The 16,279-nt window shown below is 45.8% G+C and overlaps 2 protein-coding genes across 3 annotated transcripts; one reads left to right on the forward strand and one right to left on the reverse strand.

The window, feature by feature from the left end:
* Positions 1–3,410: 3,410 nt before the first annotated feature.
* Positions 3,411–12,441, reverse strand: LOC139412779 (NADH-ubiquinone oxidoreductase 75 kDa subunit, mitochondrial-like). 2 transcript variants are annotated; one of them, XM_071159483.1, is made up of 17 exons: positions 12,150–12,441; positions 11,535–11,611; positions 11,320–11,411; positions 10,929–11,195; positions 10,711–10,841; positions 9,034–9,219; positions 8,781–8,915; positions 8,553–8,667; positions 7,116–7,261; positions 6,520–6,648; positions 5,841–5,970; positions 5,366–5,526; positions 4,968–5,122; positions 4,645–4,820; positions 4,086–4,220; positions 3,804–3,876; positions 3,411–3,669 (listed from the first exon to the last, which is right to left on the reverse strand). In XM_071159483.1, the coding sequence occupies exons 2-17, from the start codon at positions 11,605–11,607 to the stop codon at positions 3,578–3,580; spliced, it is 2,196 nt and encodes a 731-aa protein (XP_071015584.1). In that variant the 5' UTR covers positions 11,608–11,611; positions 12,150–12,441; the 3' UTR covers positions 3,411–3,577. The 2 variants fall into 2 exon arrangements, with proteins under 2 accessions (XP_071015584.1, XP_071015586.1); XM_071159485.1 differs by lacking the exon at positions 12,150–12,441 and adding an exon at positions 11,903–12,014.
* Positions 12,442–12,763: 322 nt separating this feature from the next.
* Positions 12,764–15,430, forward strand: LOC139412794 (elongation factor 1-beta-like). The gene is made up of 6 exons (XM_071159515.1): positions 12,764–12,933; positions 13,543–13,665; positions 13,968–14,085; positions 14,357–14,423; positions 14,711–14,836; positions 15,205–15,430. The coding sequence occupies exons 1-6, from the start codon at positions 12,854–12,856 to the stop codon at positions 15,357–15,359; spliced, it is 669 nt and encodes a 222-aa protein (XP_071015616.1). The 5' UTR covers positions 12,764–12,853; the 3' UTR covers positions 15,360–15,430.
* The last annotated feature ends 849 nt before the right edge of the window (positions 15,431–16,279 follow it).

Raw genomic sequence — 16,279 nt, forward strand, 5'->3', positions numbered from 1 at the left:
CTTCTGTATCTTTTCTCCTATCTGAAATGATGTCTCTTACACGCACGCACGCACGCACGCAAACACACACACACACACACACACACACACACACACACACACAGGCCCTCAGCAGGATGTCCATTCCTTCCTTGATCTCACCTTTATCCTCCTCACAACACACCAACAACTCCTGGACACACACATAGGGAACAACTCCTGGACACACACATAGGGAACAACTCCTGGACACACACATAGGGAACAACTCCTGGACACACATAGGGAACAACTCCTGGACACACACATAGGGAACAACTCCTGGACACACACATAGGAAACAACTCCTGGAGACACACATAGGGAACAACTCCTGGTCACACACATAGGGAACAACTCCTGGACACACACATAGGGAACAACTCCTGGACACACACATAGGGAACAACTCCTGGACACACACATAGGGAACAACTCCTGGACACACATAGGGATAAACTCCTGGATACACACATAGGAAACAACTCCTGGACACACACATGGGGAACAACTCCTGGACACACACATAGGAAACAACTCCTGGAGACACACATAGGGAACAACTCCTGGAGACACACATAGGGAACAACTCCTGGACACACACATAGGGAACAACTCCTGGACACACATAGGGATAAACTCCTGGATACACACATAGGGAACAACTCCTGGACACACACATAGGGAACAACTCCTGGACACACATAGGGATAAACTCCTGGATACACACATAGGAAACAACTCCTGGAGACACACATAGGGAACAACTCCTGGAGACACACATAGGGATAAACTCCTGGACACACACATGGAACAACTCCTGGATACACATAGGGAACAACTCCTGGACACACACATAGGGAACAACTCCTGGATACACACATAGGGAACAACTCCTGGATACACACATAAGGTAGGAAATGAACGAAGGTGCTGTGATTCAATTCAGTTAACTTTATTCATCCTAGAGGGGCTGTTGTTGCTGGCAGGATTAACATACACTAATAATAAACACAACCAACAGTACAATACAATACAGGCAGACAGTAATACAGTGTGTCATGACGTTGGCCTGGGGGTAGGTTTATGACAGTCATAAATACCTCTTCCCCACTTTTTCCTCTCTCTCTACCCTACTGATGTTACATTTGCAAAACCCTTGGTTAACATAGAGATTCTAGGAACATCAGAAGGTGGGGGGAAATGAGCTATATTCTGGTAATCCGACCAATTGAACATATGCAGTGGTACTTAATGAATAATATGTCAGTTCGGTTGTCATCTGAGACATTCTCATCAATGATAAGATGACATAAACTCTACAGTGGAAAGTCTACACATCAGAGTTATCGGATTCACATGGAATTGTTGTTCAATTTAAATGTTTGAATATGAAATTATTCGTGAAGGGATGAAATGTGATTTTAGCTTCTAAAATGTGAGATGTGGGTTTTCATAAGATTGGCCTCTGCTCAATCAGTGGCCCGCCCCTGTGAAGGGACATGGGCTATAAAACTTTTCAAACACGCCCTCCTCTCCCTTCCTATATAAAGCCTTGACGACAATATAACCTCCTGTTCCGAGGATGTGAGGACGACGGTCCGATGTCAGTGTGGTTCAGATAATAACTACAGAACGAAGCCAACATCAGCATAAGCTTTGGTTGTGAATGGTATGAACTTTGAACTCTTATTCACTACTCTTAATCACTACACTACAATAGCATGTCATATCACTTAATCTGGCATAGCCAAAGACACGACAAGTGTAATGGATATAGTACCGTCCAGAAATAGTCCATAGTGCAAATGCAACAGTCCATACATCCCAGAATATAGTTTTAATCTACATTGGTAATGTAGGCAGTTTGAGCTCAGTCAGTCCATGAACAAAGATGCTCCACTCTCTCTCCCACTCTTTTGGGTCCAGAGCTCTTCTAGCACACCTCTGAATCTCAGTCAGTCCCCATCCAGACAATCCATGCTCTCCTCCACAGCTTCTCTGTCTCCTACTATCTCCTCCACAGCTTCTCCATCTCCCACTCTCTCCTCCACAACTTCTCTCTCTGTCTCCTACTCTCTCCTCCACGGCTTATCTATGTCTCCTTCTCTCTCCTCCACAGCTTATCTCTGTCTCCTTCTCTCTCCTCCACAACTTCTCTCTCTGTCTCCTACTCTCTCCTCCACGGCTTATCTCTGTCTCCTCTCTCCTCCACAACATATCTCTCTGCATCATCTTTCCTCCACAGCTTATCTCTGTCTCCTTCTCTTTCCTCCAGAGTTTATCTCTGTCTCCTCTCTCCTCCACAGCTTCTCTGTATCCTTCTCTCTCCTCCACAGCTTATCTCTGTCTCCTTCTCTCTCCTCCACAGCTTATCTCTGTCTCCTTCTCTCTCCTCCACAACTTCTCTCTCTGTCTCCTACTCTCTCCTCCATGGCTTATCTCTGTCTCCTCTCTCCTCCACAACATATCTCTCTGTATCATCTTTCCTCCACAGCTTATCTCTGTCACCTTCTCTCTCCTCCACAGCCTATCTCTGTCTGCCACTCTCTCCTCCACAGCCTATCTCTGTCTCCTACTCTCTCCTCCACAGTTTCTCTGTCTATCTCCTCCACAACATATCTGTCTCCTCTCTCCTCCACAGCTTCTCTGTCTCCTTCTCTCTCCTCCACAACATATCTCTCTCTGTATTCTATTTTCTCCACAGCTTATCTGTCTCCTCTCTCCTCCACAACATAGCTATGTATCCTCTTTCCTCCACAGCTTCTCTGTCTCCTACTCTTTCCTCCACATCTTCTCTGTCTCCTTCTCTCTCCTCCACAGCTTCTCGGTCTCCTTCACAGCTTATCTGTCTCCTACTCTCTCCACTCTGCTGGGTCCAGCACTACTGTAGTACACCTCCACCATGGCATCTTTGGAGGTCAGCAAGGTGACCACACTCTTGGTCCTTGTGATGAGGTCATAGCCCAGGCAGAACACACTGAACTGCACAGCGAGCCCCAGCACACAAATCACAATCTGCATCACGTGAACAGACTCCTCTCACCAGCCCCATCTATTACCACCCCTGGGGAGAGGACATAACAGCAGGCACCTACGATACCATTCCCCACACATCTTGCACTACAGAAGAACATTTGACCTGTCCTGCCATTAGCTCTCCACACCCTAAAATACGTCTTAGGGAAGTTCAAGACAGGAGTCTGAATGAAATTGATGTCTGACAGGTTTAGAACAGAACATCTCTGCTGACGTCACTCTGTGTTGGCTACAACGCTTCAACTCCACAAAGTAGAAACAAGACAGAAAACTGTTATAATGTGTGTGGAACAAAGGTCAAACAGTGGTGTTGGAGATGACCTCATGAGGGTAATAACACAAGGACAGAGTGCTACAGGATAGGATTTTATTCATAATCAGAGTACAGTTTCATTTTCAGCTTTCTTTAACAAAGCCTCTTCCCTCGAACATCTTTACAGCAATCAGCAAAAAACAACTTAAATAAAGGAGAGCAACATCACTGTGTGTGTGTGTTTTGGCTGTCTGAGTGTGTATGAGTTCAGCAGATGGATGGTTCATCGACGGCGTCAGCTCCCTCTGTGACGGCCTTCACACACTTGGCCATGGTCTGAGACGCTCTGCTAATGGGATCTATGGGAGAGATAGAGAATGTTACACACACACACACACGTGACGAGAGGATCCCAATAGTTATCCATGTGCATTCCACCCTCTCATCAGTCTGACAACACATTCACAGCTGTGCTATGATACATTATACATACCTGTCATATAGAAGTCTTTAGCAGTCAGCTGAGGAGAGACCAGAGGATCTGCTAGAAGAGTCTGATTCACAGCCTGAGAGAGACAGACAGACAGACAGACAGAGAGACAGAGAAATAAAGGACAGTTGAGGTTGCTCTCAATTTCAGTGTCAAAGACCACAGTCTCCATTTCTGATTTCATAACAGCTGATCGTAAAGAAAAGTCAGTTAAGGGGAGGAATGTTCAAGGTTATGTTCTGACCTGTGAGACTTTGAGGTTAGGGGTAAAAGGTTAAGGGTTACCTGTGAGAGTTGGTTGGCCTGTTTAAAGTAGTTGGCTTCCTCAACGTCGTCGTAGCGGACCAGGTTAGGAGAAACCTCGGCCAGCCGACCCCTCACCTCATCCACAGAGTCATAGGGCAGAGTCAGCCCCGCCAGCTGCAACACACACAGTTACATATACACCCACACAGTTACATATACACCCACACAGTTACATATACACCCCCACACACAGTTACATATACACACACACAGTTACATATACACCCACACACAGTTACATATACACCCACACACACCCCCAGTTGCATTTACACCCCCAGTTACATATACACCCCCAGTTACATATACACCCCCAGTTACATATACACCCACACACACAGTTACTTATACACCCACAGTTACATATACACCCACACACACAGTTACATATACACCCACACACACAGTTACATATACACCCACACACACAGTTACATATACACAGTTACATATACACCCACACATACAGTTACATATACAACCACACACACAGCGTCATCAATAAATGTATACGGTATATGTGTGTGTGTGTGTGTACCTCGGAGATGGCTCTGATGATCTTCCAGTCCTCCCTGGCCATGCCGGGCGCAGTGACGGCCACGCGTGTCTGTTGACTCCTCCCCTCTGTGTTGACATATGTTCCATTCTTCTCAGTGTACGCCGCGCCGGGCAGGATGACATCAGCCATGGTGGCACCCACATCTCCATGGTGACCTGGCAACGATACACACATGTACCATACATATGCTGTATATAGCATGACAATGGTGTGTGTCATGGGAAGTGCACTGGGTGTTCTACCCTGATAAATGAACATGCTGTCCTGTGTGTGTGTGTGTGTGTGTAGAGATAGGTGTGTACCCTGGTAAATGATCATGCAGTCTTTAGGCAGGTCCTGTCTGGTGATGCATTCTCTGTCAGCTCCTAGCAGGAACAGAACCTTGGGCGGGGCTTTACGGATAGACTCCACCCCCGCCTTGTAGCCCAGGTCCAAAGCTGCCACCTGACTGGCTACCCTGCAGATAGACAAAAATATGACTGGACGCTAGTACACACAGATTTTTTTCTTTCTTTCCCACCTTTATTTGATTGGATGATGATTGGATGCTAGTAGGGATAGACTAAGTTGTTAGCTGTATGCTAAATGCTAGTAAAAGCTAGATGCTAAATGCTAATATTAGCTATATACTAAATGCTAATAATAGCTGGATGCTAAATGCGATTAGAAGTTAGCCCAGTGATAGCTTTAGCATGCTAACCTGTGCAGCACGTTGAGGACCTTCCAGCCCTCCTCCACTCCGCTGCTGGCCCGGGCATTCTGGGCGATGGTTTGCACAGAGCTCAAGATGGCTCCTCCATCCTCCCTCTGAAGAGAGGCACTGCCCACCACCACTACCGGCTGCTTGGCCTGCGCGAGCACCTGGCGGGGAGAGAGAGAGAGGGACAGGGGAAAGGTTAGGGCAGGGCATAACCACAAACAGAGCTGGATCACGTCCAGTAGAACACACCATTATGGAAGGCAGGTGGAAATTCATTGACTAGATTCTAGAACAGACGTGCTTCTCTGTCATGCAGAATGACCAATCATGTCAGGTTTATTCAAGTCATTTCTATCTGTAACAATGTTTGTTACAACATTTCTATCAACAACAACACAACCCCCGCTCCCGCCGACTGTTCCCCCCCCCACCCTCCCCTGCCAATCGCTTCCCGGTCTGTGGTGGCCGTGGTTACCTGGCAGAAGGGGTGTGTTCCGTTAGCGATGTCCTGCAGCACCTGAGTGGACTCTCCCAGGTGGTCGTAAGTGTAACTCAGATCCACACTGCTCCCCACCACAGACACCTTCAAATCATTATGCAACCAGCTGAGAGGGGAGGGGGAGATGATGAGGGAGGCTTCCTACTGCAAGTTGGTGTGTGTGTGTGTGCTGTAGACATCAATTAATGTGTGTGTGTGTTTGTGCAGGTAGCACTTTTGGATACATCTGTTGAAGAAAGCGGGACCTCACAGCAAGGATTGGTGTGTGTGTGAGTGAGTTTAGATGTGTGTGAGTGAGTTTAGATGTGTGTGTGTGTGTATGTGTGTACCTCTTGCGGACGCGTGCATTGAAGAGTGGGGTCTCGTAGCGAGGGTTGGTGTGTGTGTGTGAGTGAGTTTAGATGTGTTTGTGCGTGTGTGTGTGTGTGAGTGAGTGAGTTTAGGTGTGTGTGTGTGTGTGTGTGTGTGAGTGAGTGAGTGAGTGAGTGAGTTTAGGTGTGTGTGTGTGTGAGTGAGTTTAGGTGTGTGTGTGTGTGTGTGTGTGTGTGAGTGAGTTTAGGTGTGTGTGTGTGTGTGTGTAGGTGTGTGTGTGTGTGTGTGTGAGTGAGTGAGTTTAGGTGTGTGTGTGAGTGAGTTTAGGTGTGTGTGTGTGTACCTCTTGCGGACGCGTGCATTGAAGAGTGGGGCCTCGTAACGAGGGTTGGTTCCTATAAGTAACAGCAGGTCAGCTTCCTCAATGCCACTGATCCCAGAGTTCAGCAGGTAGTTGGAACGCAGGTCAGAGCTACACAAACCACAATACAACCTTTTACTAATCATGAGCCAACCTATTACTTACCATAATACAAACTATTATTAATATACCATAACCAACCATAATCTAACCATAACACAACACTCACTCCCACTAACTCCTTCCCCACTACTCACCCCTTACTCCCACACCCTTATTCTTCCCCTCCCTCCCCACTGACTCAGCACGCTCCCCCACCCTGATTTAACCAGCCCCAGTGGCAGGGAAGACTCCCACCCTGACTCACCCAGTCCCAGCATCAGGGAAGACCTCCACCCTGACTCACCCAGCCCCAGCATCAGGGAAGACCTCCACCCTGACTCACCCAGCATCAGGGAAGACCCCCACCCTGACTCACCCAGCATCAAGGAAGACCTCCAACCCTGACTCACCCAGCATCAGGGAAGACCCCCACCCTGACTCACCCAGCATCAGGGAAGACCCTCACCCTGACTCACCCAGCCCCAGCATCAGGGAAGACCTCCTCGGTACAGAGGTTGTCACTGTTCAGTCTGTTGAGCAGGTCCTTCAGAGACACCAGAGCCTCTGCATCCACCATGCCTCCAGCTATGGCTGCTACGTCACTGCCCTGGGCTCCCTGCAACTATACACACACATGATACCTAAACATACATACAGTGCATTCAGGAAAGTATTCAGACCAAGTCAAGTCAAATCAAGCCATGTGGTTGAAGGAATTGTCCAAAGAGCTCTGAGACAGGATGGTGTCAAGGCACAGATCTGAGGAAGGGTACCAAAACAATTATGCAGCATTGAAGTTCCCCAAGAACACAGTGGCCTTCGTCATTATTAAATGGAGGAAGTTTAGAACCACTAAGACTCCTCCTAGATCTGGCCGCCCGGCCAAACTGAGCAATCGGGGTAGAAGGGCCTTAGTCAGGGAGGTGGCAAAGAACCCGATGGTCACTCTGACAGAGCTCCAGAGTTCCTCTTTGGAGATGGGAGAACCTTCCAGAAGTACAACCATCTCTGCAGCACTCCGCCAGTCAGGCATTTATGGTAGAGTGGCCAGACGGAAGCCACTCCTCAGTAAATGGCACATGACAGCCTGCTTGGAGTTTGTCAAAAGGCACCTAAATGACTCTCAGACCATGAGAAAAGATGGTTCAGGTCTGATGAAACCACGATTGAACACTTTGGCCTGGATGGAGATGAACGGAGCAAAGTACTGAGAGATCTTTGATGAAGTCCTGAGCACTCTGGAACAGGTTCTCAGACTGGGGCGAAGGTTCACCTCCCAACAGGACAACAACCCTAAGCACACAGCCAAGACAACGCAGGAGTGGCTTCGGGACAAGTCTCAATGTCATTGAGTGGCACAGCCAGAGCCTGGACTTGAACCAGATCAAACATCTCTGAAGAGATCTGAAAATAGCTGTGCAGTGACGCTCCCCTTCCAACCTGACAGAGCCTGAGAGGATCTGCAGAGAAGGTGAAAAACTCCCCAAATACAGGTGTGCCAAGCTTGTAGCGTCATACCCAAGAAGACTCAAGGCTGTAATCGCTTCCAAAGGTGTTTCAACAATGTACTGAGTAAAGGGTCTGAATACCTATGTAATATGTTAATTTTTAATACATTTGCAAACATTTCTAAAAAACGGTTTTTGCTTTGTCATTATGGGGTATTGTCTGTAGATTGAGGGGGGAAAAACTATTTAATCACCTTTAGAATAAGGCTGTAACGCAACAAAATGTGGGAAAAGTCAAGGGGTCTGAATACTTTTGGAATGTACTGTATATACTAACTTTTTATACAGACATAAAGACTAGACACCACTTCAGATCTTCAGACAGACAGTAAACAATGTCATTGCCTACAGTGTCCAACATGTCTGTTGAGTGACATCAGTGACAGACACTACACACAGACTTACTGCTCCAGCCACGCGTGTGAGTACGTCTTCCCAGGATGTGGGGACCAGCTGTCCTGACGCGTCCTTCACCATAGGCTGGGTCAGCCTCTGGCGCTTCAGACCGTCATACGCAAACCTACACACACACACACACATTATATATACTTATTGAAGTCCCAGCTGTTTGCAGGGTGATAGACAGGTAAGGGGCGTGGTTAGGGCCAGGTGTGGGCAAGTTCTATGTCTCACCTGGTCTTGTCTGAGATCCACTCCTCGTTGATGTCTTCGTTCAGGCGGGGCAGAACCCTCATCACCTCTCCACCACGCGTACTCACAATGATGTTACTGCCTACTGCATCCAACACATCTATAGACTCAGTCTTCCTGCAAACACACAGCAAGGTTACACACCCAACAATGGTACTGCCTACACCTCTATCATGTCTATATACTAGATCTAGAGTGTAGTTCCATCTTCCTTTTTACAAACACACACACTTACCTGGTCTCCCAAGGTCGTGAGGTGAAGGCGTATGGTTTGGAAGTGAGGGCTCCTACGGGACAGATGTCGATGACGTTTCCTGACATCTCGGACATGAACATCTTCTCCACGTACGTTCCCACCTGCATGTTGTTCCCTCTGCCTGTGGTACCCAGGTCCTCTACACCTGCAATCTCACTGGCAAAACTGGCATAGGGAGAAAAAAAACAATCAAATCAACTGGTCAATACCACCCCATGGCCTGCAATCTCACAGGCAAAACTGGCATTTGGGCACAAAGGCCTAGCATTAGAATGTATATAGAGTGGAGATAGGAGTACGGTGGCTGAGAAGGACACTCAGAGCAGAGAGAGAGAGGAATACAGTGGATGACAAGGACATACTGGGGCTCCCGAGTGGCACAGCGGTCTAAGACACTGCATCTCAGTGCAAGAGGCGTCACTACAGTCCCTGGTTCAAATCCAGGCTGTATCACACCCCAGGCTGTGATTGGGAGTCCCATAGGGCGGCGCACAATTGGCCCAGCGTCGTCCTGGTTTGGCCGGGATAGGCCGTCATTGTAAATAAGATGTTTTTCTTAATGGACTTAAATAAAAGTTAAATATACACTACCGTTCTAAAGTTTGGGGTCACTTAGAAATGTCCTTGTTTTGGAAAAATAAAAATGGTCCATTAAAATAACATCAAATTGATCAGACGTTGTTAATGCTGTAAATTACTATTGTAGCTGGAAACAGCAGATTTTTTTAATGGAATATCTACATAGATGCCCATTATCAGCAAACATCACTCCTGTGTTCCAATGGCACATTGTGTTAGCTAATCCAAGTTTATCATTTTAAAAGGCTAATTGATCATTAGAAAACGCTTTTGCAATTATGTTAGCACAGCTGAAAACTTGTTCTGATTAAAGAAGCAATAAAACTGGCCATCTTTAGACTAGTTGAGTATCTGGAGCATCAGCATTTGTGGGTTCGATTACAGGCTCAAAATGGCCAGAAACAAGGAACTTCTGAAACTTGGCAGTCTATTCTTGTTCTGAGAAATGAAGGCTATTCCATGCTAGAAATTGGCCTGTAATCGAACCCACAAATGCTGATGCTCCAGATACTCAAAAGAGAAGGAAGGCCAGTTGTAATTGCTTCCTTAATCAGCACAACAGTTTTCAGCTGTGCAAACATAATTGCAAAAGGGTTTTCTAATGATCAATTAGCCTTTAAAATTCTAAAAATTGATTAGTTAACACAACATGCCATTCGAACACAGGAGTGATGGTTGCTGATAATGGGTCTCTGTACGCCTATGTAGGTATTCCATTTTTTTTAAATCAGCCGTTTCCAGCTACAACGGCTCAACAGTCAATATTATGTTATTTTAATGGACAAAAAAAAAAAGCTTTTCTTTCAAAAACAAGGACATTTCTAAGTGACCCCAAACTTTTGAATGGTAGTGTGTGTGTGTGTATATATATATATAAAAAAAAATATATATATATATTTTTATATATATATATATATATATATATTTTTATATATTTTTTTTTTATATATATATATATATTTTTATATATATTTTTTTTATATATATATATATATATTTTTTTAACCAAGCGAAGGGAGTGAGAGAGAGAGTGAGGAGTACGGTGGCTGAGAGGGACATACTGAGCATAGTACTCACCGGATGCAGCGTGTGCACTGGATGCAGCGGGTCATGATTGTTTTGATGAGTGGTCCAATGTTCTTATCCTCCACAGCCCGCTTGTCCTCAGAGAAACGACTGCGGTCTGAACCAAACTGCATGGACTGGTCCTGAGACACAAACCAAACCCAAAAACACAACAGTCAGTCAGTGTGTGTGTGTGTGTGTCCATTTACACATCCAGAGTGTGTTTTTACCTGAAGGTCACACTCTCCTCCCTGGTCACAGATGGGGCAGTCCAGAGGGTGGTTAGCCAGCAGGAACTCCATCACTCCCTCTCTGGCCTTGCGGGTCTTCTCTGAGTTGGTCAGGATGTTCCAGCCTTTCATCACTGGCATGGCGCACGCGGCCGCCAGCTTTGGGGCTTTCTCAATCTCCACCAGACACATTCTGCAGTTCCCAGCCACGGACAGGCGCTCGTGGTAGCAGAACCGAGGAATCTGCACCCCCATCTTCTCACAGGCCTAAACACACACAGATACAATGAGTCAGTCACGATAAAACACACAACCCCAATTAGTCACCAGGCCTAGAATTTAACCCTACAGGGTGATTGGGGTCAGGGTGAGGTCAAAGTTCAAAGGTTACCTGCAGCACGGTGGTTCCAGGCAGCACCTCCACTGGTTTCCCATCAACAAACACCTCTACCATGTTACTGGCAGCTCTCGCTGAGGTACGCACTGCAAACACAGATAGAGATTACACTTCAAAGCAACCAGAAACCCTAGAGATAAATTGTGAGTGTTCTCTTCAAAACACATGAATGTATCCAAGTAGCTTGAGGGTGCACACACGATCTTTACCATTGTTGGAGGGGGCCAGGCTGCCCTTGGCTGCCCCTGCTAGCGCGCGGCTAACGGATGGCAAACGCAACATGACGCTAGAAAGAGAGAGCGCATAAGTCAAACATCTCTAACTGGCTACTGTGGCTATAGCTAATACTTCTAGCTATCTTATCTAGGAGTAATTCGCTGTATGGGTTACATATGTCATAACAAATTACATTAGTTGGATTAATTATGATCATATATGTGCACCACTACCGGTGATCTATGGCAAATGGGTAACGAGCTGTAAACTCAAGATGTTACAAAATCGGACACCCTTGCTAGAAGTTGTCACACACACAGTCAAAATAAGAGTGAATCCATGTCCACGTCAGTTAAGTTACATCTAACGGTCTCCCCTATCTCTGATGTTAGCCCTGGTACAGCTGTTGACGTTTTCTCCCCACTCGAGTTGGTGTTGAATGCTTTCTAGGTTAGCAAGTTAAAGCGTTCAATGTTAGCTAACTACAAGTCAAGGACACCGGACATCGCACTGATTTTTCAGCGGCTGGCTGTTACTAAATCCAAAGATTGTAAACTATACAATCGGCATGGTCACATAGGAATGAAGTATTGGTATTTTATTCTCACCTTGTCGCTATTTGGCCTTCTTGACCAGAACAGCGATTTATGTATGTACTAGCTAGCAATCCTACTGCGAATCTCCGTCACAACAACGAAAATGAACGATTCACCACGATATATTAAAGGAAGAAATAGCTAATTTTGCCCATACTTCTTAATTTAAAATTAAGTTACATGTATTTACATAATAATAAAACATATGCATATGTTCAAAACTATTATAACCATAAAGATATTTAACGTTGTCGAGTTATAATATGCCCTTTCACCCCGTAAAACGTTTGTACTTCCGGTTGAAATGCTTTCCTAAATGTTCGTGATTTGTGTGCTTTTACTGTTTAAATAACCACTTTTATGTTTAATAGATATATATATTGAAATACATTAGCAAGCCAGATTTTTTATTTGCATCGTATTATAACAGTATTGTTACGAGAGTGATGAATGCTGATTATATGCTGCATTTTGTGAGACTTTTGTATAAACGTGAAACGATCAAAATAATAATAGAATCTCAAATTGTATAGCTGCAGTTTGGTGAAAGTAACATTATTTTTAGAATGGAAGAAAATAACATTCAAAGGAGAGAACAAGGAGGTGGAGTCGCACGGGTCGCCGTCACTGGTATAAAATCCTCCTCGTGTTCCTTCCTCGTTCTTTCGCTCTTCCTGCACTGCACGTATTGTCTCGTCTCAGAAGCATCTTGAACAATGGGCTTTGGCGACCTGAAAACCCCTGGCGGCCTCAAGGTCCTCAACGACTTTTTAGCCGACAAGAGCTACATCGAGGGGTTGGTAGGCATTTGTAGCCATTTTTGTTGTATGTATCGACCAAGTTAGCCAGCCAACCGACAATGGCGTCGCATAAGGCAAGTTCGCTATGTTAGCGACCTTCTCGCTAACCTTAGCGATCTGAACTTCGTGCAAATTATTTTACGGATATGATTTTGAATTCAGTTATGATACTCGTGTCGTCCTAAAGTAGACGCCAAACCAGAGGCTAGCTTTTGTGGACACCTATAGTAGGTAATGGTGTTACATGCTCTTCGGTGAGGTTAACTGCTAACTTTAGTTTGAAGTACGTGGACGGCTGCACATGAAGGTGCTAGATTGGAGGGGAAGTCGAATATTTAACTAAAATGGCTAGGTAACTCCACTACACGTTGAGTGAAATTTAGTGAGGCTCTGGTACTGAACCGGGGGGGGGGCGGGCGTATTTGGTTTAATTGGAAGGTCCAGAATGCTCAGGTAGTATTCTGCGACTTGCGTGATGGTTATCAAGTATGAAATCACGGGAATCTGCGCTACATTACTTTTATATCTGCAATGTGCTGTAGGCACAGATCTAGGATCCAATTGTCCTCATTCTATGCTGACTTCTAACTTTCCTCCCTGTGCAGGTGGGTGCCCTCCCAGGCCGACGTGGCTGTGTTCGATGCAATCCCCTCAGCCCCCTCAACAGTCCAGTGCCATGCTCTTCGCTGGTACAACCACATCAAGTCATTCCAAAACCAGAAGGGCAGGTGAGTTGTGCACTATAATTGCCAGTTAATTACTAGTTACCCTTTGCTACTGATCTAGGATTTGCATGATGATTTCACACCATCTTTCGCCTGATTGCCTGATGCACAAACTTTTAGTACTGATGAGTCTGGATCATAGATGAAAATAAGATTGGTGTATACACGGATTGGGACATCTGTTTAACTTCCCTTTCTGACCTCCCCGCCCTCTCTTTACCCTTTCTCTACTCACTGTTCTTCCCTGCCCTTCCTGATCTCTACGTCTGTCTTCCCCTTCTCTCGTCTCCCTCCCCTCACTGCAGTTTGCCAGGAGTTAAGAAGCCCCTGGGCCAGTATGGTCCTTCCGGCGTGGAGGACAACACAGCTGCAGACTCAAAGGATGACGACGATGACATGGACCTGTTTGGCTCTGACGACGAGGTGACAGCTTCCTGTTTTGAATTCAATTCAACTTTATTAATCCTCAGCGGGTGAGCTGTTTCAAATTATCTGAGATGTCAGACGCAGAGCTATCCACGTTGGCCCCAAATGTTCTACGACAATGACTGTCTTATATGGAGTCTTCAGCGAGCTGACATACATTGCGCCCCCCCTCATGTTTTTGTATTTGTGGAATTTAACATGGTTGGCTGTTGGAAATCCATCTCAAGCATAGCTGATCCCACTAACCTTTGCTCTCTCACCCCTGCAGGAGGACGCAGAGGCAGAAAGGCTGAAGGAGGAGAGAATCGCAGCCTACGCCGCCAAGAAGTCAAAGAGTACGTCATGCACAGCTAACATTGCATGCCTTGTGACTTTTCTAGTCTACATTACACAACGCGCATGTCCTGCGACGCTGTGAAGGACGGAACATTGCCCACATGCACAAAGCTGGCTATTCTATGATGATTCTAACACCATCTTTCGGCTGATTCGTGATGGACACCTTTTTATAATCTGAGTACTGCCAGACAATATAAGGTCATTGTTTGCTTGGTTGTTTTGAGGGGTTGACACTCACGGTCAGTATGTCTGTTCTTTCTGTGTGCACATCTCACCACCACAGAGCCCACACTCATCGCCAAGTCATCGATCCTGCTTGATGTGAAACCGTGGGATGATGAGACGGACATGGCCAAGCTGGAGGAGTGTGTTCGCAGCATCTCAATGGACGGCCTGCTTTGGGGACAGTGTAAGTGCAGGAAGAGTGCACTACAGTGGTGGCTGGTGAAAGGATGACAGCGCATGGTAAAGGCTGGAATGGACCTGCTATGGTTTCATTCCAGCCATTCACTGGGAACAACCTGAGGACAGTGCAACAGTTACCAGTGCTACTATTGACTGCTGCAGGTTAAGTTACAATGCAGCTGGTTCAGTGCTGCCCCTAAACACAGAAATGTGTTTCCTACTGTCCCGGTCTTTCTGCACTCCACGGAAGGCAGGGATGCTTTGTCTCAAACACTTTTCTGTAGATCTTGCTCAATCTGTCATGGGCTCTGCTCTTGTTTGAATGTCTCCACCAAAACTCGTGTTGACATCTGTTCCCTTCTCCCCCTTCAGCCAAGCTGGTACCAGTGGGCTATGGCATCAAGAAGCTGCAGATCGGGTGTGTGGTAGAGGACGACAAGGTGGGAACAGACCAGCTGGAGGAACAGATTACAGCCTTTGAGGACTACGTCCAGTCTATGGATGTGGCTGCCTTCAACAAGATCTAAAACTCAAAACACTTACCAACAAAGACACTGAGCACTTTGGAGCTGTAATAAAAAGCACTTCAGATGGAAAATGTTTGTTACATATTCTGACAAGTGGTTCTGCCTGGTTTATGTAGCTTTTGAGTAAAGACTTAGGTGTTTGGGTTAAACTCGGCTGGTGAATTGCATTCTCTGATGGTCCTAAATGTGCTGAAATCACTGCCATTTCCTGGTTGCTAAAATGGGTTGTGTAGAGATTCATTGTACATTCTAAACTGCTGAAATGTAGTAAAACACATTATTTTCAGCTGTTTATGGTAATGTAACAACTTGGACGCATAGAAATGGTTGGTGGAAATCTTCTATTGAGCTGAGTATTTTCAGTTTTGGGGTGAAACACCCAAGTAAACACAGGCTTAGGTCTTGTGTTCTAGGTATCATCAGTAAACATGTAATGAGCAGTCTTCATAAAGGTCAACTGACTGCCATCTCTGACAAAAGTATAAAATCTGAGACTTGCCTCAGACCTTATATTCGGCTATTCAAACACGTTTGTCATTTCTTCCCATAGGGATGCCTGGACGACCCTGAGTTCAACTCGTTTTGGGCGAGCAGCCAAGTGACAGATTTACAAAAAGTCTGCATTTGGTCGGATTCCCCCAAACAGTTACATGGTAGCTTTAAAGCTGTCATTCTGAAATGTTTGAACATAGCGATGCAGGGCATAGCTCATTCATTTCAAAAATAGGATTTACCCTTAAATTCAGTTGACCCTTGGGAGACAATTGTCGTTTCACACAAAGGTAACCTGGGGACCCGAGGTAGGCGAGACTCAGCTTAGTTCAATGGCCGAATAAAGAGCTCTAGCTCAAGGCGTTTACATTGAAGAAAAATGGCCGCAATTCCGGGGTGTTGCAAAATACTTTGCAATTTAGGGGGTG

Source organism: Oncorhynchus clarkii, chromosome 7 (genome assembly GCF_045791955.1).
Source record: "Oncorhynchus clarkii lewisi isolate Uvic-CL-2024 chromosome 7, UVic_Ocla_1.0, whole genome shotgun sequence".
NCBI lineage: Eukaryota > Metazoa > Chordata > Actinopteri > Salmoniformes > Salmonidae > Oncorhynchus > Oncorhynchus clarkii.